Source organism: Eretmochelys imbricata, chromosome 13 (genome assembly GCF_965152235.1).
Source record: "Eretmochelys imbricata isolate rEreImb1 chromosome 13, rEreImb1.hap1, whole genome shotgun sequence".
Lineage (NCBI taxonomy): Eukaryota > Metazoa > Chordata > Testudines > Cheloniidae > Eretmochelys > Eretmochelys imbricata.
Genome location: NC_135584.1, coordinates 26464087 through 26489114, shown reverse-complemented (window position 1 = coordinate 26489114; position 25028 = coordinate 26464087). Strand labels below are relative to the sequence as shown.

Genomic DNA, 25028 nt, shown 5'->3' with positions numbered 1-25028 from the left:
CTAAACAAGAATATCCAGTTAGGCAAGGCTTCCCATGAAAGAGGAGGGCAGCAAGAAAACAAAATGAGTTAATGCAAGCTGAAGGGCTTTCACAAGTATATTTTTTGGGAAAATTTCTAATAGTAGAAACTAAGCTTGTTAATTCCTGTTTAAAAATCTGCCCAACATGAAAAATGGGGGCAATTTGAAAATAATGGACAAAGTCTTTGTAACAATAGCTATTGTAAAGCAGGTAAAGAAATACTTGAACAATCTGAATATATACAGATAAAAGGTCTGGAGGACAGTATATCCTGCTGTGCCAAAAGAATTGGCCAATAAATTTACTAAACCTCAAGTTAATTTTGAAAAAGCATAATGAGCTGGAGAAGTACCAGAAAGAGTAATCTTGGCAATTACACTCTAATTTTAACTTCAAAACCTGATATAAATATTCATACCATCTTAAAAAAATCACTAAACATATAAAGAATAATGGAACAGTGAGTAACAAGGAGCAGGGGATTGCAAATTTTGTCAGACAAAGTGCTTTCTTAGATAGAACTATAGAATTAGTGGAAGGAGACTTGGTAGATGATATTTGGAATTTCAGTAAAGCTTTTGTTTGTGTTGCATGAAATCGTATTCACAGAATTCATTCTGATTGGCTTGGATATATGAGCACTGTCCTGTAGATTGAAAAATGACCAAGTCTCTATAAAAAAGGTAATAATAAACAGCAGTGGAGCTAGTTTTGGATGAGGGCTTGTCTACACTTAAAAAGTTACACTTCAGCATAGACACTGTCTACGCCAATCGGAGGGATTTTCCCCATGGCATAGGCAATCCATCTCCCCAAGAGGTGGTAGCTAGGTATCTACCTAGCGCTGTCTACATGAGGACTTAGGATGACTTAATTATGCCACTCTGAGATATGGATTTTTCACATCTCTGAGCGGTGTAGTTATCCTTCAAGTGCAGAACAGGCCTAAATCTATGAGGTGTCACAAGGGAGAATCTTATCTATGTGGGAAAAGTGACCGGAATAGCTGTCATTGACCTAATGCTGTAGTGTAGACCATGCCTCAGAGCTATTGTTTTAGGCTGTATTAATCTCCAGAAGCCCGCCTTGGGCAGCAATCTGAGAATGAATTGTAAGCCTTCGGGGAAAATGTCTATCAAAGTTGTGTTTGTTCTGCTGTACTCTGATTACATTTCTCCAAACTAAGAACAGTCAGAAGGTCTTAAACTATTTTTGAAAAGAGAATAAATTACCCCGGGAATTCCCAGTGAGAGGGGAGGGATGATTGGGGCGCAAGAGTAGGTGGTAATAGGGGAAGAGGGGCTTGGGCCTGCAGAAAGGGATGAAGATGTTATGGGGAGGGGATAAATGGGAATGGATAGTAGGGGCTCAGGTAAGGTGGGAGGGGGTGCAGAGGAGAGGAAGGGTTGGAGAATACGAGGGGCAGCCAAGGAAGTGTGATGTCCTGTCAGCCCTGAATTCTGCCTTCTGTGTGTGTGCTAGGATCTAGAAGAGCTTTATCTCTCTCTGCAGGAGTATGAGCCCCTTTCCTCGTCTGCTCCATGTTCTGGGATTTGAATGACCCCGCTCTTCTTGAGATTCTGAGTCCCCCTTCCTGCCCCTCCATGTACACAGGAATCTGTGGTGGGAGGGACTGAAGGTAATGCAAACTTAAACATCTGAAACCCAGAAAACAAGTAGTATTCACATAACTCCTCTTTGAGGTGGGGGGCCTGGCCAGAGTGCCTGGGGGAGGGGTCTGGCTAGCCACAGAAGGAGGAGCAGACTTAGTGAACCGGTGGCATAGTCGGGGAAGCTTGGCTCAATTCCCTATCAGTAAAATAGGGATAATAGCAATTCCCTGCCTTACAGGGTAGAGGATAAATATCTTAAAGATTGTGTGGTGCTCAGATTCTGTGGTAGTTGGGGCCATATAAGTGCTGAAGATAGATACATAGGTGTGGAATGAATTCTAGGGAAAGAGAGAAGGGACCATGCAGGGAAAGTTGGCTGCACAGGATGTATTGACCACCAACCCGTTGCTGCTTTCATTTGTATCTGAACAAAACTCAATGTGGAAGATAGAATATTTGGATAAAAAGGGCTGGGAGGGAGAGCCACACCTCATTTCTTACAGTATGTGCTGAGGAGCATATTACAAATGGCCAGGTTTATATATTTTTTGTCCATTACCACAATAGAGATCATTAACAAGGGTCCAGAGCTGTCTGTCTTCCATGTCCAGGTCTTAATACCAAATTGTGTGAGGAGAAGGAAATCTGAGGATTCCTGGAGGTGCCAGAGTTGCTTTAACATCTTCCCAGAAAAGGCAAGTGGAGGGGCATTGATGACTGCATAAATTGTTAATGTCAAGGGTGATTTCTTGAGTGTACATTGAACAGTCTCCATTGAGAGACTTTGGCATTTTGACCTCATGAAAGGAAAATTGACAACATCTCATTATTAATCCCAGTGTCCTCTCCAGCTAGACTTTACTAATCATAAGGGTCATGAGTTTAATTTATAGGTTGCAGCCCCAGTCCTGCCTAGAGCATCTAAGAGTAAATTTGCTGAAACTCAACAAGAGAAGACTTCACAGTTGTCTCTCTGTCCCCAAAATGGATCCGCTTTCATGGAGCCAGGTTTTGTGTAAATCCAATGAGTATTGTCTGAAAAAGTAGGTAGAAAACTTCTTGTACTAAGAAATGCTTAACTTGCTTCTGCATGAAGACAGGCCAAATTCCCTCTATTAGCAACTGACCTTGATTAATAGAATGAACTGTATGTAGGCTCCCTGTCATTGTTCCTTGGAAAATGGTCTCCTCCTTTGCCCTTCACAGACCACCCCCCATACTTACCTGCATATTGCCAGACTATGGCAGCAACAACAGCACTTTCAGCCATCATACAGCAACCACCTGAGAGTACGTCTAGACGGCAGAACAACCCCCTAAATCCAGAAAAACCCCAGCAGCAAGTCTGAGCCCAGGTCTACAGACTTGGGCTTGCACGGCAGCACTAAAAGTAGCAGCGTAGGCTTTACCATTCAGGCTGGAGCTCAGGTCTGAGTCCTAGCCCCCTCACTGAGTTTCATAGCCTGAGCTCCAGCCATACCAGCAGTCCTGCGAGCCCGAGTCTATGCAAAGATAGTTTGTGACCTGTTGTGGGAGGAGTGAGGTGCCAACTTTCAAGTGTTCTTTCCACCCCAGAATTGATGTTAGTAATGTCACTGCAGTTGTGCTGAAAATGTAAGTACCTTCATGGAAGCTTTGAATTTAAGTGTTTTAAAATTGGTCTCCACTTTGATTGAATACAATCATTGTGTTGCAGTCTTATTAAAATCATATATTTTTAAGGCTGGAAGGGACCAATATGATCTAGTCTAACCTCCTGAAAAGCAAAAGCCATAGAATTTTGTCCCCATAATTTCTTCATGACTGCAATCATTTTTAATTGGTTGTAGCTGCACAGGGTGCAGTTTAGTTATTCCTCCACCCATTCCCCACAATGAATTTGACCCTGTGCGGCACTTCAGCATTTGGGCCTGGATTGACAAAATTTGTTTTTCAGTTGTCCTTTCAGAGCTTGTCATTTTGAATATTGTCCTGGTGAATCAGTTATAACTAGGCTATTCGTGTATGCAGTATTATGTTTTTCTAAATGACTTGCATCATGACGAGGAAACAACTGAAATAAAAATATACATGCAGTAGTCTGTATGTACCCATATGTTCATCCTTTTTACAAAGCTATGATAAATTTTGTATAAAGTATGCCTTGTGAGGTATCGTTTGAAAACTCATCATATGCTGAACATTATTGTCCTGCTAAAAGATATGTGGCAACATTGAGTGATGTTATAAAATTCTATTCTATAAGACATGTTCCAGATTTAGAAAAGCAGGCACAAACCAGTTCCTCAGAGGCAGAAGGCAAACTGATGTCTTAGCTAGGGGTCAACATAAGCAAATGGACTATCACACGGGTAAGTGGCCATTCTTTGGCAGAAAGAAGGGCGTGAGCAATACATTTACATCTTGGCAATAAACAGCTGGAGGTTCCTGTGCAAACAGACTGTGCTGCCTGAACTCCAGCTGAAGATGATTCTCAAAGAAGAGGGAGAGAGAGGAAAAATGAGGAACAGAGGCCCCAGATTACCCCCTCCCCTCATCTGTACTCATCTGTACTACACTGGAAAGACAAAGGAAGCATCATTGAAGTGGGGGAGGAAGGGTACTGACTGAAATCCAGCCAGGCTGCTGTAAATATATGATGAGAGAAACCTTTTTGCTTTAAATTCAGTTAGCTTGTTAAGTTAGGTATTAGTTTGCATTTTAACTTTTATTTCTGTGTAAACATTTCTGACTTTTATGCCTGATTACTTGTAATCACTTAATCTATCTTTCCGTAGTTAATAAACTTGTTGTTTTATCTGAATCCATTTTGCGATGAGGTTTGTGCATATAATTTTCTATTAATAAAATGATGGATTATGTATGAGCTTGTATTGTCCAGAAGAAAAGAGCTGGGCGGTACAAGGCGCACATTTCTGGGGACAAGTCTGGGACAGGGAATTTGCTGGTGTCACTCTGCAATATAATTCAGGAGCAGCTGGTTAGACCACTCATATCTCAGCTGGAAGTAATGTACATGCTAGAGGCTGTGTGAGAGTAGTGGTTCTCATGGCAAAGTAGTGCAAAAAGCACCCCAGGAGAAATTGAGGGTACACAGCTGTTCAGCAATCCAGATTGTACTCTAGGGAATGTCACAATACAATTTTTGTTTTCAGAAATGGCTTTAATTATTTTGTGCAGTGCTTTTGGGGGGCTCTACTTCGCTAGGCTTCAAGAAGCCAACTGTCTTAATGCTATACATGAAAATTGTACCTTTTTTCTGTACGTATATATGTAAAAATCTAATCAGAACTGGTTTCAGAGTAGCAGCTGTGTTAGTCTAATCAGAACGATCACCCTTTTAACTCTTTCTTTCGTTTGCTGTTATTTTCAAGGTACAGAAAATAAATTATAGGCTCCAAATTAGTTTCTTATCTCAGAGTGTGTGTGTAATAGGTGATGTGCTGCCCCTTCCTTCCTCCCCTAATTTATCAACTTTCTGTCTCCCCATGAGCAGTTCACTGCTGGGTGATAGTATTATGCTACCAAGAGGATATCGTCTAGTCATCATTTTCCCCTTATTTCTCTTCTGTTCCTTTCTTTCCTCTTTTTTCCTCTTTTAATTTTATATGCTGCAGTTCTAATGGTTAAAATGCCTTACTTTTAAATTTTTACTCAGACCAAATCATGCATATCTATAGAAGATGTAATTCATGTCATGTGACCTTGTACTAATTGCATGCAAGCTACAGAATTAGTTTTCTGTGCATAGAAATGTAAATTAATGAATATTACATAAGCTGTTGAATTCAGGAAACTTGTAGTCATCATAATGCAGTTTGGAGTTCAACAAGGCTCTTATTAGGGTATCTTTCTCCAGGCATATAGAGTTGGTTGACCAGTTTTACTAATCTGTAGAGAGAACATGTCTGATCACTAGGAATTTAGATCAAAAGTTGCAAGTTGGGCCAATTCTGAGTATCTGGTTACAATGTCACTGAAGTATTTTCTCTGTGTGTTTCATAAAGAAGGGCATTCTTTTCCCCCTTTTGGTAATCAGGACATGCATTCCCCCCCCCCCCCCTTTTCCTTATCTAATCCGTCAGCTTGTGCTGCGTTCAGAAAGGTTTTCCTGTTCTCACATCCTTCTCTTCAGGTGGGTGTGAGTGTGGAAATTCAGAAAAGCAAAGAAACTCTTGATGACAATCTTGCCAGGAATTGACACTTTTTAGGAAAAGTTGTGGAGAAGGTGAGTATGGACCCGCAGTCTTCACTGGAGTCCATAAACTTCCTTGATCTTTATCAGTGTAGTTTTACATCTGGGTATTACACAGACAATACTGCTGCTTTTGGATGATCTATTGCTAGTGATGGATGCCAGAAAGGTGTCAGGCTGATGATTTGATTTGTTGCATGTATTGCTTGCTTACTTGCTGGTGGAAGAAATGGGAACAGAGATTCAGCAGGTGTATAAAGAACCAGACTGTCATCAGTCTCATCCACCACATACAGTTGCAGGGCAACTGGCTTAAAGGAAAAGTTGCTGTGGTGTGTAACGTGACATTACACATTGGAAAGGTGGGTGGGGGGGAAGCCAGGCCTGCAGGTAGGCTGATCAAGGTGAAGGGACTGCCACCTGTCTCAAAACAATAGGGTGGTTTTGTGTGTGTGTCTCAAAATCTCTATCTCTATATATCTGTATATGTGAGAGAGAGGTAGAAACGTTGCTGCTCTTGAAGTAGGAACCTCTTTTCAATACACATTCTTAAGAGTTTTTAAGATCTATTTTAAAACATCAGATGTTTCTTCCATAGGCAGTATACAGTTCGGGAAAATATGGGAGGAGTTGGGCAGGTTTTCACCATTTTCTTCTGCTTTATACTCTTTCCTTTTCTCCATGTTACAGCCACTGTCATCCTGAATGTCAGTGCCTTTTTATTCGAGCACAGGAGAGCAACTCAAAACTTTCCTCTTTTTCTCACTGGTACTTTATTATGGCTCTGAAATTACCAGTGTTGTCTTTGAAGCTGCACCTGACTGATTATACCAGAAGAGTAACTTACACGTTGACTCAGTAAGCAGAGTTAAACTATGATACTGTTTTTCTGTATTGGTTTAAAAAAATTCAAGTATTTGAGACATGTTTTGGTTTCTTTAATAATCATATTATTTAATAATTTAATATTTAACAATTTAATAATAAGCTGAGTTGTACCTGAATCTAGACACTGTAATAGCTGGTTTTATTTGTGCCTATTTCTGAAATGTGATGTTTTCTTCTAAATTACTTGATATAAATAAGTCTTAATTTTAAATTCAGGGGCCAACTGTTGTGTAATAAAACACCAATTATCTTACTTCTGATGCCTCTAATAATGTTTTAAAATTCCTTTTGGCTTGAAAGTGTTCTGGCTTCATCTCAGATGAGCATTGTTTTTGAAAAGTTTGAAAAATTTAGAACACTGTTGTTGAATTACAGGGCTGTCTCCTTTCTTTCTTGCACTCAAATCACACTAAGCTCTTTTTAACCACTTACACTGACCTCTTTTTGGGTACTCGTAACTTAAGCATCTGGATTTTAGGTTTTAACTTGTAGTCCTTGAGTACTAGGGCACAGGCTACTTTGAACAAAATAGATCTGTTTAGAAATTAAAACTGATTAACTGGCTGACTGTTGTGGCAGTGTATTGGTTAAGTGAAGTACATATGAAGGCGTGGGTGGGGAAACTGGACAGGCCGCATTTTGCTGTAAAAGACCTCCTTGATCATTTCACTGACTCCAGTTACAACCTGATGCAGAAACTCTCCTGAATCCTATTTCTTTCCAAGCATTTTTTTAACTCTTTTTTTACACTAAAAGATTGTAAAAGGCACTCAACTACTATGGGAATTGATAGGTAGAAGACGTAATGTCAAATCTGTTTTGTTTTTCTTAGTATTCTGGTATTGCCAATAATGTGCTAGATCAGGGATGTAAATTTTATTTACAGTCCCTTATGGACTTCCCCTTCTGTTCTTTATGATGTAGGCTACCTCCTGTTTTTGTTATTGTATTGTGTTTTAACATCTGGAAACACAGAACAGAACCAGAATCATATGGCTTACTAGCTCTCCCTGGACTTCAGTTTGGTAACCTCTGTGCTAAACACTTTCTATACACAAGGTAGACAAACTCTGTTGGATAGCTTTTATCTTTTCAGAAATACTTCAAATCAATGGTGTCATACAAATCTCAAGGAGACGGGGAAAGACATAAATGAGACTTTTTAAGGCAGTCCAACCTATCAACCTAAAGTTGGGGTTACATACAATATTGAAACTATTGATACATGGGGCTTGAAAAATTTCCACGATACCTCAGCCTACTCGGCAAGGTGTAATGAACATGTGCCACCACTCTCTGAAGACGAGCATACTTGATTTCCATTGGCACGTTTTCACTCCCACTCAACAAATCAGTTCTTTCACTCCCCCCAAAATATTAATTTTTTCTTTCTCTCCAAAATAAATCCATTCTGTCCCCAGTCAGTCTTTCCCCCTTCCAAATTAATTCTGCCCCTAGATAAAATGAGTTAATGCTGTGCCCAGAGTGAATCCACACTGCTCTCTCCACCACTCCTAAATAGCCTTTTGCAGGGCCTTTCAGCTGCTTGTGCCCTTGTTCCTGCATATGTAAGAGGCCCTTGGCTTTCCAGCTCCACTTTCCACCTGGACTCTCTGCTTCTCACTTCCCACTTTTTCCTCTTAAATGAGAAGTGGCTCAGAAGCTGCTCTTCTCATTTCCTGCCAACTATGTGAAAAGAGGAGTAGCTAAGAAGTCACTCTTCTCCCTGCCTCCTTCCCCTCCTGAAAAAGAGCTAGTGGTGGCTGCTCTGCTGTGTTCCCTCTTGGCCCTCTCTCTTCCTGTCAAATTAGAATCAGTACTTGAGATGACCTGGTCCCTGCCTCCTTGCTCCTCTCCAGAGAAGGAGCCAGTGGTTCAAGGCCAAAAGTTCAACTCACCCTGCCTGAGTTGGTTTTTCAAGCCCTGATAGCAGTTCTATTATGGAACTTTCATCTTCAAGCACTTCAAACATCAATCCTCCCAATTCCTATTGCTCAAGTAAGTATTGGCTCCATTTTACAGATGGGGGAAAAGTTAAGCAATAAGGTTAAATGACTTGCCCAAGGCCACCGAAGGAGCCAAGTTCAGAGCTGGAATTAAAACAACTCTTGATTGTGTGTGTGTGTGTGTGTGTGTGTGTGTGTGTGTGGACCAAGTTCCTTACCCCTTTAAAGTTATGGCATTTTGCACACCAGATTGAAGAGGGGTGATATGATAGATTGTATTTGATATGCACAGGATCACATGGAATTTATGGAGCATAATTAGCCACAATTTGCCTTTTTGTCCAGATATTGCATACATCTGTTACAATGCTGCTGCTTTGTGCACCTGAGTTTCATTGACCAACCTTTTTGCTTGTCCTGCCCTCTTCTGTTCTTCTGTCTTTTCCCTATGCTAGAGAGTTTAATGAATTCCCTGTGTCTGCTCCAGCATTCTGCCCTCAAAAGGCAGCAATTTGATAAGAGAAGGGGGAGTCTTTTCAGACTGAACAGCAGCAGGGACAGGAGAGTAGCAATATCAAGCAATCACTCGCCTGCCTAAAATTTCTGTAGTAGGAGTTCTTCCTTGCATTTTATCGTTTGGTTTGGTTTAGAGGAGGCATGAGGTCCCACTTTACGCTGCTCTACACAAGTGAGGCTAAGGAGTTCTGCAGATGGGGAGACTGGCCATTTAAAGGAGTGAAGCAGCAGGGCCAGCTAGCAACAGAGATGCTCCAATACTTGTGCCAAAGACGGGCGTACAGGAGTTATATAGAGTTTTTGAGTCTCACTGGATCTGCTAGCCTCTTGTTCTGTTGCTCCCCAGCTTTGCATGACAGAACTGTCTTCAAATAACCACCCTGCTTCAAATAACTCCCATCCTACGTACTTGAATAAGTGCGAACTTCTGAACGTGAACTGTTCACTTAATGTAGTTTTATCTTCTAAAGTTAATCTTGAATAATGCATCTACTGCCATTACTTTCTTTTCACAAACCTCTTACCTAGAGTCTAACTATTCCTGATTCATTATGTGTGTGAATTTGAAGGATAAAATTCACAAAGGATAAAAAATGAAAGCTGTCTGTGAATTCCGGAAGTTCCAGAAAATGTTAGGCTGCATAACATTAAAGATTGTCAGATGGTTTAAAATCATTTAGCATTCCTTCAGAATTCAGTGCGTCCTATCTGCCTCTAAATTAGGGAGCACTGCCGAATAGTTTATCTAAATTCCACATACTACAAGGGGTGTGGGTCAAGGATTTTCTCCAGGAAGTTCACCTTCATAACTGTGAGAGGTCAAAAGCAACCATTGATATTACCCAGTCAAGCACTGAATTATTAATTCTGCTGGATGTCTAAAAGCACTGATTCCCTGGTTGTCCTAATGTATCCTTCTCTATGCCAAACAAGACTTCGTGCAATATTCTTCATTTTCAGTTTTTAAGAAATATATTTTATTACTCAGCTGACTTACAATGAAAAGTTTCCTAAATGGTTACCTTTTATATCATGGAGTCATATAACAGTGTTTCAAAGCAAACTGGTTTCTGCTTCTAGCTATCACAGACCCTGGAAAATGTTAATATTTTTATAAAAAATAAATACAAAAATGGAGTCATTATTAGTTGCATTATAATAACAAACATGAGGGCCTAGTCACATTCAGTTTACTCAGGGAATTGTTAGTTATAGATTTAAGATTTTTTTCTTTTATTACAATATTAACAATTAGCATATTTTAAATATTCTAAGCTTTGGTAATTAAGCATTGGAGACAGCAAGAAGACACCCCAGATACCCTGGAATGCCTAATTGTGATAGTAAAATAGCTCTATGCAATCATTACAAAATAAATATATATTTTAAAGGAAATTCAGTTCTTCTTAAAACATTAATCTAAATATAATTCTTCCCTACTTAAGTCTTCTTCCTTGTGTATATTTAGTCATTAGTGGTTCACAGTCATGCTGGAAGGGCATAATGAGTGGGGTCCCGCAGGGATTAGTTTTGGATCCGGTTCTGTTCAGTATCTTCTTCAATGATTTAGATAATATCATACAGAGTACACTTATAAAGTTTGCAGACAATACCAACCTGGGAAGGGGTTGCAAGTGCTTTGGAGAATAGGATTAAATTTCAAAATGATCTGGACAAACTGGAGAAATGGTCTGAAGTAAATAGGATGAAATTCAATAAGGACAAATGGAGTACTTTGCATTTAGGAAGGAACAGTCAGTTGCACACATAAAAAATGGGAAATGACTGCCTAGGAAGGAGTACTGTGGAAAGGGATCTGGGGGTCATAGTGGACCACAAGCTAAATATGAGTCAACAGTGTAATGCTGTTGCAAAAAAAAGCAAACATCATTCTGGGATGTATTATCAGTGTTGTAAGTAAGACATGAGAAGTAATTTTTCCTCTCTGATTAGGCCTCAGCTGGAGTATTATGTCCAGTTCTGTGCGCCATATTTCAGAAAGGGTGTGGACAAACTGGAGAGAGTCCAGAGAAAAGCAACAAAAATTATTAAAGGTCTAGAAAACACGACCTATGAGGGAAGATTGAAAAAATTGGGTTTGTTTAGTCTGGAAAATGAAAACTGTTATGTCCCCTCTCAGTCTTCTAAGTATGTAAAAGGTTGTTACAAGGAGGAGGAAGAAAAATTGTTCTTAACCTCTGAGGATAGTACAAGAAGCAGTGGGCTTAAATTGCAGCAAGGGAGGTTTATGTTGGACGTTAGGAAAAACTTTGTGACTGTCAGGTGGTTAAGCACTGGAATAAAGTGCCCCAGGGAGGTTGTGAAATCTTCTCCATTGGAGATTTTCAAGAGCAGGTTAGACAAACACCAGTCAGGAATAGTCTATATAATTAGTCCTGCCATGAGTGCAGTGGACTGGACTAGATGATCTCTCGAGGTCCCTTCCAGTTCTATGATTCTATGATTATCTGCTGACGTTAGTGGTAGGAAGTTCTTGCTACTGTTAACCCATAAAAGAGCCATGACCTCTAGGGATGAGTAATCTGGATTCTGTCCATTGTGCATCAACAGGATTGTTTATGGAGTTAATTCAGTTACACCTGTGCAACCCAATCTTCACTATTGATGATGATGATGATGCCCAAGATGGAAAAGTCCGGAAACGATGGAAAGACTTGCAGGGTGTTTTTTATTTTGAAAGCCTGTTTTTGTAGAATTGAGAATGTATGTTTGTTTGTTTTGATACAGAAAACATTGATACAATAACATAGAGTTCTATGATGCCAGCTAGGAAGTGAACTACATTCTCTTATTCCTTTAGCATCCATCAACAAAATAGTAAGGACTTGTCTACATGAGAAAATTGTACTAATTTTAACTTAAGATGTGATTTTTAAAGCCCATAGCTCAACCACTGCAAAAGCTTGTATGGAAACTCTTACTTCAGATGAGAGCAGGGTTATTTCAATTTAGGTTAAGTCAGGTGAGAACTGAGTTAAGCTGTCCCAAAAAAGTGCTATACAACCTTTTGTACCTGTTTCAACTATACATTGATTTAAAAACAGTTTCAGTTAAACTATTGCAACTTGTGTGTAGACTAGGCCTAATTTCTAGTCAGTTCCACTTGGGCATACCCCCCGCAGACTGTGGGGCTGCATGGTTATCGGTGTGGTTGTGTAGTCTTTATTACTGGTGGTGACATGTGAGATGGAAAAGAACTGAAGTTGAGTTTGCAAGGCTGACAGTCATCTGATTATTCTTTAATGTATTGGTACGGTAATCATTCAGACAATAAACATATAACCTTCCTATGCTGCTGTTAGTCATTTTCCAGAATAGCTCATGCTTTAATTGGTAAGTGTTCTTATACCAGTTAAAATAGTTAAAAAATTAAAATGTCGTTTAAAAAAATTAAAATACTTCCCTCTATGACTAATTAATTCTTAATATAGAGGCTTCACACATTGATTGAGGCCACTCAACTGGCACATTAAGTTGATAAGGACATTTTTCATGGGTTCAAGGATCTACCTTAACAGAACGGCTTGCAGAATCCTGCCAAGAGATGCAGGTACAGACCCTTATCTCTGTGCAGGTGTCAGGATCTGTAGTGCACCTGTTTGTAGGACCAGGGCTGACATTTTTTATCTATTTTTGGCAAGCAATTGAAGCTTTTGCAAAAGTTTCTGTTACCTGTTCATCACTGAAAACATGGTTACAGTAGAAATGAAAATATTACAAGGCATAATTCACCTACCTGTCTCAAATCTAATTTTTTAAATGTTATTATGTTGGATTTTTTTTTTCCTTTAGGTTAGGGAAGTGATCCAAAGACTTAAATTATACAGCTAAGTTGTTGTTTAGCACAAAATGGGTGGGAATTTTTAATGAATATATTTAATTTGTATTAAACCAGAGGTGTTATGTGCTTAAAAATAAGTCTAACTATTGCCACCAGCTGGGATATTCTTTCTTCCTCAAAGGTTGTTCATTAACAGTTTTGGATTTTTATTTAAGCATTTCATTAGGTTGATTATTATAATTTTTCTAATTCAGTAATGATACTTGATTTGTGTCGTGTTACCCACATGCAACAACAGACCAATGGCTTTTATGAAATTTTAGAAAACATCCAACAAAAGTATCTCAGGTTTCAGATTTGATTGACAGAGCCACCGAAAACTGAGATTTCACTGAAGTTTGGAGAACTACCCAATATACAACAGACTCTGGTCTATCATTTTTAATAATGATTAATGGAATTATAGTCACCTGAAACTCATCAGTAAGCAAGTTGCTTGTAAAAGTTTTAGGTCTTGATCCTGAAAATACTTACACATGTGAATAAATCCCATTTAATTAAATAGGACTGCTCACTACAGTACTTATTCAACCATGCACCGTATTCTCGGTGAAAATGAGGTCACGTATTTTGAGGTCTTTTAATACTGAGTATTTTGCAAGCATCTAAATTAAAATTTGCCATGAGAGAGATTTTAGGATTAAATTTTTATGCTTTATGTACTTACTGTCTGTGAATTCAAACATCAGGTAATTATCACATTTAGTAGAGATGCATTATGTGCATGGAAAATAGCAGCTTCACTCTTTAGTGCAAATACCTCCAAGCTGTCTGGTATGTCTGCTTTGGTCTAGACTTTTTGGTCTGCTGCTTGCTTAAAGTATAAAAGATCCTTAAGTTTTTAATTTTGCTAGACTTAAATCGTTGTTCTGATATGAATGGAGCTGCTCTATAAATGTCGATTAAATGTCTTATCCTTTTTTAATCAGCCTTCTTTTAAAACATTTACATTAAAAACACTCACACTGTACAAGATTATTAGAAAGGTTTGATTCATAACTAGTAAAAACAAATATTAATTGCATTAATGGCAGGATATAGTACTGTGACATATAGCGTTGTTGTAGCCGTGTCAGTGCCAGGATATTAGAAAATATGGACCAAAAGAAGTTAGTCCAATAAAAGATATTACCTCACCCACCTTGCCTCTCTGATACTGTAACAGTCAATAGTACATTAATATTTCTGCTTTGCCATACTTTTCACTTCACACTGTAACCTGCAAGCAAGGAAGTTCATGTCGTTTTTATATATTTAGTCTCCTTATCCATATTCTACACTGCACAATACATAATCTAAAATGTTTATTGAATAGACATGTTCATGTGTAATTGAGCCTGCTTGGAGTGTCCTGAAAGTGAACAAACCTGGAACCTTTTGCACTAAGTGCATAAGCATCCACTGCTAAAGGTTTACATCTCTTCGCTGGAAGCTGTGGTAGACTCATTAACATTGTGTATGGCCTAGCCAGTAGAGAAGGGACAGATACCTGCTTACCTCCTTGTCCCTTCAGATTGAACAGTGCGCTTTAAAATCTGTGGGAGACTAGCATAACCGGACATTTCCTTCACATCTTCCACTTTTTATTAAATAAGCACCACACATTTATCACTTAGATCTCTTGGCATATCAGAGCCACTGATCTGATGCATTGTTTTTTTCAGGACAGGTACTTTGCCTTTGAATCAGTGGTGTAAGGAGACTCTCTCTCCACTCCAGTGTGCCCTGGGAGTAGACAGAGGAGAGCCCAAAGGTTGAAAGAGCAAGGGAAAACTGTTGGAGTTGTGATCTAAATAAAGGGCATCTCCACAGCATGAGAGGAAACTGCTTTGTTTGCTCTTTGAATAGTGCTTTGTAGAGCCAGGAGCCACAGCTGTAGATTGGACCCGATTTAGTACAAACAAAATATTTGTCTTCCACTGAATTTTTATTTGTAAGTTACATTACATTTACAAGATAAATAGCAAGAATAATCTTCTTTTGGGAGTGCAGAGGAAGGGGAGGAGCAGCCATTCTGCCTCTTAATGCTCTTAAAGTGTTTGCCACTGAACTTGACTGTTCAGGATTTCTGGCATCAAGAGGGTGGAGATATCCATACATTAGATGGGTGGCAACCCTTCTGAGGATTAGGAGAACCTTCTTTTTGGGAGTGGGGAAGTAGAGAGGGATGACCACACGAAACAGGAATGATGACAGCCAGGTGTGATGGTGTAGCCCTGGGTACTATGTGACGAGCTAATAAATAGAGTTGATCTTATAGCCAGGAAAATGGAAACATAGTTTCCATCGCAAGGAAAGCAAATGTCTTGTGTTTATCCTCAATATATTGTATATGTATGCCAAAAAATAGAGAATTTGATTTCAGACTCTACTATTGAGTTTTTAATGTCTTCTTTGCTTCCTCATTCAGAGTCAAGGCCCAGCTCATATTATGGCTGGCAGTGGGCCAAGATCAGGAACTGTCAGTGGATTTGCCATGAAATCACAGCTTCAGATTACTGGTAAGTCTTTTAAAAGATTAAATGTTTTCTCCCGCTTCCTGGGGGGGGGGGGGGGGAGGTGGATAACAAACAAAAAGGTTGTGTACATAGTTAAGTAATAAGATGCTACTGGCGGTATGTTGTGCTTTGGATGTGAAGAGGACAAGACATTCAACTTTGTTCTGCAATGAAACCAGCAGTGTTGCTGTAATTCCCTGACAGAAATGCCATCTTATTATTTACATCTTTTTGTTAGATGTATCTTTTTCTTCCTAAAGTCTAGTTGATAAAGAAGTTTCCCATCTAGTTTTTATCATGTTATTTTTCTCATATTCCTCCATACACTTATATTTAAAGGGAAATTGTCAGGTTAAGAATTGTATGCATAAAACATTTTCCTTACTGATAACACTTTAAAAATTGAAAAATGATTAAATCTTAATATTTTTATTGCCTTTTATAATATACTCTGAACATTTCAGGTTGAGTAAATTTAAACTGCTCTCTTTCTAATCATGTTCTCTTGTTGATTCTCATGCAGTAGTATGTTATAGCTGTTGGGCTGCAAGTACTATAGGGGAATATTTAAATACAAATACACATTTAAATTTGGGAATAATACTCTATTTAAGTACTTGTGAGGCAGGTTGGTTAAAGAGCTCACACAGTGGATTTGTATGTCTCGCTCTCGTACACAATGCCTCCCCAGCAGTGCGGCAATTGATAACTTGCCAATTCAGCTTCATTGCTCTAGTGCGTCTGACAATATTAGTGAAATGTCATAAGACCTTTTGCGTACTCATGGATGCAGAAGACCTTGCCAGTGGAATTGGTGTGGATTCTCTGCAGAGTAGAGTGAGATGTAGAACCTTTTCTTTGAGTGTGCACCTCTGTGTGTGCCTGCGAGGCGCTCTGTACATGTTCAATGGGGATTTGGAACAGAGATTGTGGTGAATCGACCACTGCACACATTCACTGGCAGTCCTCCCATAGAGATGCTACAGGCCCAGAGGTTACTCCAGCCATGAAACTGGAGGAGTATCCATGGAGCAGCAGCTGCACCTCTGTAACCTATGGAGGAGGATTCCTCTCCACCACCACCCACCTTTTCCCAGAGAGATACAATCCAACTGCTTCATATGGGGTTATGTGCAGAAACTACACAGTCTTGAGTTTGGGGAGGATGGAAGGAATAGATTGAAAAAGGCACACAGAAATAACAAGAAGAGTGACAAAAGAAGTGATAACAGCAGCCAGAGTCAATGCATGTTAGATTGGGACTAATTTTGCTCCCTTACTGAGTGAACCAACAGGAACTGGAAGGAGCACTTCGCCCTCTGCAAGCTGACTTGAAAAAGCAATGATGACAAACTTCAGAGAGCGCTACATTCCCTCTTCCATCTGGCTAAGGAGATCACTGTAAGACCATGGCAAACGTTTTTTGGAAGGGAGTAAAATGTTATGGCAAAAAAATTGAGCATCCACTCTCCACCCAGAAAGGGCGGCAGGTTAATTTAAAAAAAAAAAAAAAAAGATGAAGACTGTAGTGAGGGATGAGACAAACTGGGATATTTTACATACAAAAAAAGTTATCAGAACGTTAAGGTTTTGAAGTCAAATACTCAAAAGTTAGGAAATGCCAGAAATAATTTTTTTCCAATGCAACCTTAATTCAGACCTCTTCTGAATATGCTTTGTGATAAACTTAAATTGCATGATTGCATGCTATTTTTCCCCCACATTCCACATCCTCTGCTCATTCTCAGATCACACTCCTTCCTGAGACTGTTGTATGAAGACCCCTGCTTCATTTGTTGCAGAAGTTGGAAGATGTGTTCTGAATGAGGCAGGGGACTGCAGGAAGAGGAACGGATGGTCTCATGGTTAAGGCAGTTGAACGCCAACCAGAAGAACTGTAATTTATCCTTTCCTCTTCTGCAAAGCTCCTATTTGGTATTGGCAAGTCACGTAAACCAATTTTTTTGTAGGTGGCCACTGTGTTCCTCATTGTCTGGATACCCAACTTGGTTTACAAAAGTATTTGGTTTACCAGATGTGGTCACCCCATATCTTGGTTTACCAGAAATGGTTGCCACATCTCAAAAAAAATATATTTGAATTGGAAAAGGTTCAGAAAAGGGCAACAAAAATCGTTAGGGGTATGAAAGGGCTTCTGTATGAGGAGAGATTAGTAAGACTGGCACTTTTTAGCTTGGAAAAGAGACCACTATGGGGAGATATGATTTGAAGTCTATAAAATCATGACTGGTGTAGAGAAAGTAGATAAGGAAGTGTTTACTACTTCTCATAACACAAGAACTAGGGGCCACCAAGTGAAATTAATAGGCAGCAGGTTTAAAACAAATAAAAGGAAGTATTTTTTCACATAACGTACAGTCAACCTGTGGAACTCCTTGCCAGAGGAAGTTGTGAAGGCCAAGACCATAACAGGGTTCAAAAAAGAACTAGATAAATTCATGGAGGAAATCAATAGCTATTAGGTAGGGTGAGTAGGAACGGTGTCCCTAGCCTGTTTGCCAGAAGCTAGGAATGAGCAAGAGGGGATGGATCACTTGATGATTACCTGTTCTGTTCATTCCCTCTGGGGCACCTGGCACTGGCCACTGTTGGAAGATAGGATACTAGGCTAGATGGACCTTTGGTCTGACCCAGTAGAGACATTCTTATGTTCTTCTTACGTCTATGGCTATAGAAGCCCTCTACACCAACATTCCACACAAAGATGGACTACAAGCCATCAGGAACAGTATCCCCGATAATGTCACGGCAGACCTGGTGGCTGAACTTTGTGACTTTGTTCTCACCCATAACTATTTTACATTTGGGGACAACGTATACCTTCAAATCAGCAGCACTGCTATGGGTACCCGCATGGCCCCACAGTATGCCAACATTTTTATGGCTGACTTAGAACAACGCTTCCTCAGCTCTCATCCCCTAATGCCCCTACTCGACTTGCACTACATTGACGACATCTTCATCATCTGGACCCATGGAAAAGAAGCCCTTGAGGAATTCTACCATGTTTTCAACAATTTCCATCCCACCATCAACCTCAGCCTGGACCAGTCCACACAAGAGATCCACTTCCTGGACACTACGGTGCTAATAAGCGATGGTCACATAACCACCACCCTATACCGGAAACCTACTGACCGCTGTATTTACCTACATGCCTCCAGCTTTCATCTAGACCATACCACACAATCCATTGTCTACAGCCAAGTTCCACGATACAACTGCAATTGCTCCAACCCGTCAGACAGAGACAAACACCTACAAGATCTCTATCAAGCATTCTTACAACTACAGTACCCACCTGCGGAAGTGAAGAAACAGATTGATAGAGCCAGAAGAGTACCCAGAAGTCACCTACTACAGGACAGGCCCAACAAAGAAAATAACAGAACGCCACTAGCCATCACCTTCAGCCCCCAACTAAAACCTCTCCAGCGGATCATCAAGGATCTACAACCTATCCTGAAGGACGACCCATCACTCTCTCAGATCTTGGGAGACAGGCCAGTCCTTGCTTACAGACAGCCCCCCCAACCTGAAGCAAATACTCACCAGCAACCACACAACAGAACCACTAACCCAAGAACCTATCCTTGCAACAAAGCCCGTTGCCAACTGTGTCCACATTTCTATTCAGGGGACACCATCATAGGGCCTAATCACATCAGCCACACTATCAATGTGATATATACCATCGTGTGCCAGCAATGCCCCTCTGCCATGTACATTGGTCAAACTGGACAGTCTGTACGTAAAAGAATAAATGGACACAAATCAGACGTCAAGAACTATAACATTCAAAAACCAGTCGGAGAACACTTCAGTCTCTCTGGTCACTCGATTACAGACGTAAAAGTCACAATATTACAACAAAAAAACTTCAAAAATAAACTCCAACGAGAGACTGCTGAATTGGAATTAATTTGCAAACTGGACACCATTAAATTAGGCTTGAGTAAAGACTGGGAGTGGATGTGTCATTACACAAAGTAAAACTATTTCCCCATGTTTATTTTTCCCCCCTTACTATTCCTCACACGTTCTTGTCAACTGCTGGAAATGGCCCATCTTGATTATCACTACAAAAGGTTTTTTTCTCTCCTGCTAGTAATAGCTCACCTTAAGTGATCACTCTTGTTACAGTGTGTATGGTAACACCCATTGTTTCATGTTCTCTGTGTATATAAAATCGTCCTACTGTATTTTCCACCGCATGCATCCGATGAAGTGGGCTGTAGCGCACGAAAGCTTATGCTCAAATAAATTTGTTAGTCTCTAAGGTGCCACAAGTACTTCTGTTCTTTTTGCGGATACAGACTAACACAGCTGCTACTCTGAAACCTGTCATTATGTTCTTATGTATTCAGCACTCACAAAAGAGGCTGAGGTCAGTGGGCACTGTGCTCTGAACTTAAAGTGCTATAAGATGCTAATTACTCTGAAAAATTACATCTACAATTGCGCATACAAAATTCATGGACGCTTTTGATAATTTTAGCTGTAAGGAACTGAGACACAGCTATCAGTTGAGGATAATACCATCATCCTCTACCACATGGGGGTGTTGTAAAGATAAGTTTATTAATTCTTGTGAAATACTAAGATGTTACTGTGATGTGTGCCATGAAAACCCATGATGAAATTCATAATTCTGTTTTCAGTGCAACGTTTGAATGTAATGTTGTAAATAAGGCTGCGGGGAAAAAATAGCATGTGATCGTGTCATTAAAGACTGTATGCATACAATCCAATTAAGAGCTGAATTAAGTGGGAGGGAAGTGTGTGCAGTGGAGTGCTTTTTTTATGGATTTTTTTTATAGTAAACATTTCACGATGTGTAACTAGATATCTTTTAGAGAAGGCAAGGTCAAAGAAATGCACCTGGCACTTAGAGCAGAATGTGGTGAGGTTTGTTATGGCCCTTAGTTCCTGTGCGGGAGTTCACTCCATGTTCTTGGACCAGCCCCAGAAAGCTCTGTCTTCTGAACAGGCGAGCCTCACCCTCACCCTCATTGTAGAATGTCTTGTTGTGCTGGAGGAGTGAAATTGTTGACAGCTGTCTTCATGCAGGGAACTTCTGTGATCTTTTGGATACCCTGGGCTATTGAGAGAAGATAAGGACTGAGACCTCGAACTCGATTTGATATCCTGAGGGAAACTAGTGTAGAGAGCAGAGGACAGGTTTGCTAGGTTTGTGGGTCGCTTGTGTTGCTGAGTTGTGTTGCAGTGTTCTGTATTAGGAGTTTCTCAAGTGCTGAAGATCAGGCTCAGCCTTATTGTATTGCTGTATTCCAGCCAAGAAGTGACAATGATCTGAGATCAGGCTGAGGTCAAACTATCATTTGCCAGGATGGGATGCCTCTCGCTAATCAGATATGATAGAAAGCATTACTCATGAATGCTGCTATCTGAAAGTTTTGTATCAGGGAGGAATCCAAGAGCATTCCTAACGGGTAGATTGAATTGACTAATTGTGGGCGTGTACTTTCAACCAAAGGAGACTGCACTGTAGCTGCAAAGTCTTCAGAATGCTTTCCTCTGCCACCCAGTACCACTTCTCCAATTGCTAGGTTCAGCGTTAATCAGCTGTTCTTCATCAACAAGCTGACCTCATCCAAGAATTCGGCCATCTTGTAGTATAGTCGTATGTAGTTCAGGATAGGTAGAGCTGTGTGTCATTGCATATTGATGACTGCCTGTAGCTGTTGAATGGGACCAGAGAGAGAATTGATCCTTGTGTAGGACTCCATAGTAGAGGGGTCTGCTAGTGAAGAGGCAGTTTCCCATTATTACTCATTGGGTGTATCCCTCCATGAGGGATTTGACCCATTTTAGCATATTACCTTGTATGGTTGAGAATGTCAAATGCTGCTGAGGCGCTCAGGAGAATGAGAACAAATATCTGCCTTCTAGCCACTGACATCAGGAGATCATCCATCAAGTGCCACTAAAGCAGTTTCAGTTCCTTGTCCAGGCCTGAATCCAGATTGTTAGGTCGAGGATATTGGCTTCAATTAGATGATCTTGAAGTTGGCCTTTGATTACCTTCTCAATGAGCTTGCTCAGGAATGGAATATTTGTCACTGGGCAATAGTTGGCTATAATTGATGTATCCAGGTAGGTTTCTTCATTTTGCTTCCATGCCTCAAGGAAGAAGGAAAGATTTCTTCTCTGAATCAGTGCTCTAGTTGTGCCAGAATGCCTCAGAACACTATTCCAGCACCTTTTTAGGAGCTGGAAATGTGTTCCAATTAGGGCTGTTGATTAATTGCAGAAAACGCACGCGATAACTCAAAAAAATTAATCATTATTTAAAAAATTAATCACGATTAATCAGTTTTAATTGTACTGTTAAACAATAGAATACCAATTAAAATTTATTAAGTATTTTGGATGGTTTTCTACATTTTCAAATATATTGATTTCAATTACAACCCAGTATACAAAGTAGACAATGCTCACTTTATTTTTTATTACAAATATTTGCACTGTAAAAATGGCAAACAAAAGAAATAGTATTTTTTCAATTCACCTCATACAAGTACTGTAGTGTAATCTTTTCATCGTGAAAGTGCAACTTACAAATGTAGTTGTTGTTGTTGCATAACTGCACTCAAAACCAAAACAATGTAAAACTTTAGAGCCTACAAGTCCACTCAGTCCTACTTCTTGTTCAGGCAATCGCTAAGACAAACAAGTTTGTTTACATTTGCAGGACATAATGCTGCCCACTTCTTGTTTACAATATCGCCTGAAAGTGAGAACAGGCGTTCGCATGGCACTGTTATAGCTAGCATTACAAGGTCTTTACATGCCAGGTATGCTAAACATTCATATGCCCCTTCATGCTTTAGCCACCATTCCAGAGGACATGCTGATGATGCTCATTAAAAAAAAAAATTACATTAATTTAATTTGTGACTAAACTCCTTGGGGGAGAATTGTATGTCTCCTAGTCTGTTTTACCCACATTCTGCATATATTTCATGTTATAGCAATCTCAAATGATGAGCTAGCACATGTTGTTCGTTTTAAGAACACTTTCACTGCAGATTTGACAAAACGCAAAGAAGGTACCAATGTGAGATTTCTAAAGATAGCTACATCAGTTTACCCAAGGTTTAAGAATCCGAAGTGCCTTCCAAAATCTGAGCGGGACGAGGTGTAGAGCATTCTTTCACAAGTCTTAAAAGAGCAACACTCTGATGCAGAAACTATAGAACCCAACCACCAAAAAAGAGAATCAACCTTCTGCTGGTGGCATCTGATTGACTCAGATAATGAAAATGAACATGCGTCAGTCCGCAATGCTTTGGATGGTTATCGAGCAGAACCAGTTATCAGCATGTACGCCTGTCCTCTGGAATGGTGGTTGAAGCATGAAGGGACATATGAATCTTTAATGCATTTGGCGCATAAATGTCTAGCGAAGCCAGCTATGGCAGTACAATGCAAATGCCTGTTCTTGCTTTCAGGTGGTGTTGTAAACAAGAAGCGGGCAGCATTATGTCCTGCAGATGTAAACAGACTTGTTCGTCTGAGTAATTGGCTGAACAAAAAGGAGGACTGAGTGGACTTGTAGGCTCTAAAGTTTTACATTGTTTTATTTTTGAATGCAGTTAGTTTTTGTATGTAATTCTACGTTTGTAAGTTCAGCTTTAATGATAGATTGCACTACTGTACTAGTATTAGGTGAATTGAAAAATACTATTTCTTTTGTTTTTTACAGTGAAAACATTTGTAATAAAAATAAAAGTGAGCACTGCACACTTTGTGTATTCTGTGTTGTAATTAAAATCAATATATTTGAAAATGTAGAAAACATCCAAAACTATTTAAATAAATGGAACCCTATTATTGTTTAACAGTGCTATTTAATTTTTTTAATCGCTTGACAGCCCTAGTTCCAATATTTCTGCTGGTCTTAGGCCAGGTATTTCCTTTCTCTCCCCAGCTGCAGAGCATCATCAGAGCTGGCAGGTGTCTGTGCCAGGCTCATGTGGCAGTGGGTCAGCATGGAGGGAGCCAGGAATGCTACAGCTGGGACCAAGTTATGGGGGCTGGAAGCCCAGGGCAGAGCTAGAGCCAGGCTATGTCAGGAGCAGGGTAGTGGGGCTGCCTGGACAGCGGAGCCACCCATGGGGAGCAGGAGCCAGGGACAGGATGGGTTCTGTGCGGAGTCACCTCCTTTTCCCCTGGGCCTCTCCCAGCTCATCTGCTGCCCCTGCCTTTTTCCCAGCTCCCCTGTGCTCCTTTCCGGGTCCTCCCACTGCCCTGTGTTCCAGCACTTCTTTTTTAGGATGCCAGCACTGTCCTGAATGAGGTATTGGCTATTTTGCTTATGAGTGACACCAGTTGCTCATGACTCTTTCACAAGCCATAAAGAGCATGCATCAGATTCAGAGGTCTTGGGTTCAGACTCTTTTTAGGGTATACAGAACTTCTTCATGAGTGAATATATTGAACTCTGAGAATGTAGGCTTGGTGGAAGCAGGTGGGGCAAATCCAGGTTGTATTGAAAGCATTCCTGAATGTGCATAGTCTTTTCAGCAAAACAGGATGATAGTTCTTCCCAGCACTTGGTGCTCAGTTCCAGAACAGACTGTAGACAGTCAGGGTTGATGAAGTAATTTACTTTGGGGCAGGATTACCAGTGGAGGCTGAAAGAAAGATTCTCTTGGCCTGTAGTACAACCTCTGGATAGGCTTAGAGGAATTAATTGTTTCATCCAGTTGTATCAGATTTTATTTTCTGCCACTGATTGTTGAGTTTCCATCCCTCTCTCTTCATGTGGCACAGGGTGTTGGAAAACTGAGATCACCTGTGGGGCCAAAAGGGAGGAAGGGGCCATCTAGGGACCACGTATTGATGGTCGAGGTTAACATACAATGATGATGATTCACCAGATCCTTGACTCCTTGTCCTGTGAGTGAAGTGCTGTTGTCTTTTAGCATGCTTTTAGAATTTGGTGGAGAGCATGTGTCTTTGTGGTTGAATCAGGATCCTGGGTCTGTCTTGTTAACTGGGAGTTGGAAGAACTCTGACTACTGTGTTAATGAGGTGAAGGCCTGTCCAAGACTGACTGGTTTATGGTGTCCTTGATATTGATTTATTTTAACTCATTTTTGAATGCTTGACTTTGCAACCTTTAATGAACATCTGACAGTTCTTGTATGTAATTTCCTAACTTTAAAAAACAAACGCGCACGCACACACGCCCCATGAGTCATCAGTGGGACTGGAATCTTTTAGAGCAACAGAACAGACCTCTGTCACTTGAGCTAACTATCTTGTAGCTGTTATAGAAAGCTGTTATCTTCTAAGTGGATCAGCCACGAGAGGAGGATGAAATGCACACTTTGTCCGTGGGTTTCATAACTATTTGATAGAAGGCGAAGGAACGTTGAGACTCAAAAGTCCTGAGTTAAGTTTCAGGCTCTAAAGGGAAATGTGCTCTCGAAACCCTC

At 40.2% G+C, this 25028-nt stretch overlaps 1 protein-coding gene across 4 annotated transcripts in view; it reads left to right on the top strand.

Moving 5' to 3' along the window:
• Positions 1-25028, top strand: part of ITCH (itchy E3 ubiquitin protein ligase) — a 120326-nt gene that overhangs the window by 14152 nt on the left and 81146 nt on the right. The window contains exons 1-3 of one of the 4 annotated variants that reach the window (XM_077831820.1): positions 1534-1661; positions 2247-2330; positions 15453-15543. In XM_077831820.1, coding sequence (XP_077687946.1) covers positions 15474-15543 — 70 coding nt within the window. In that variant the 5' untranslated portion in view covers positions 1534-1661; positions 2247-2330; positions 15453-15473. Of the gene's footprint in view, positions 1-1533; positions 1662-2202; positions 2331-15452; positions 15544-25028 lie in introns of those variants that run through there. The other 3 variants (XM_077831821.1, XM_077831822.1, XM_077831819.1) reach the window with 3 other exon arrangements.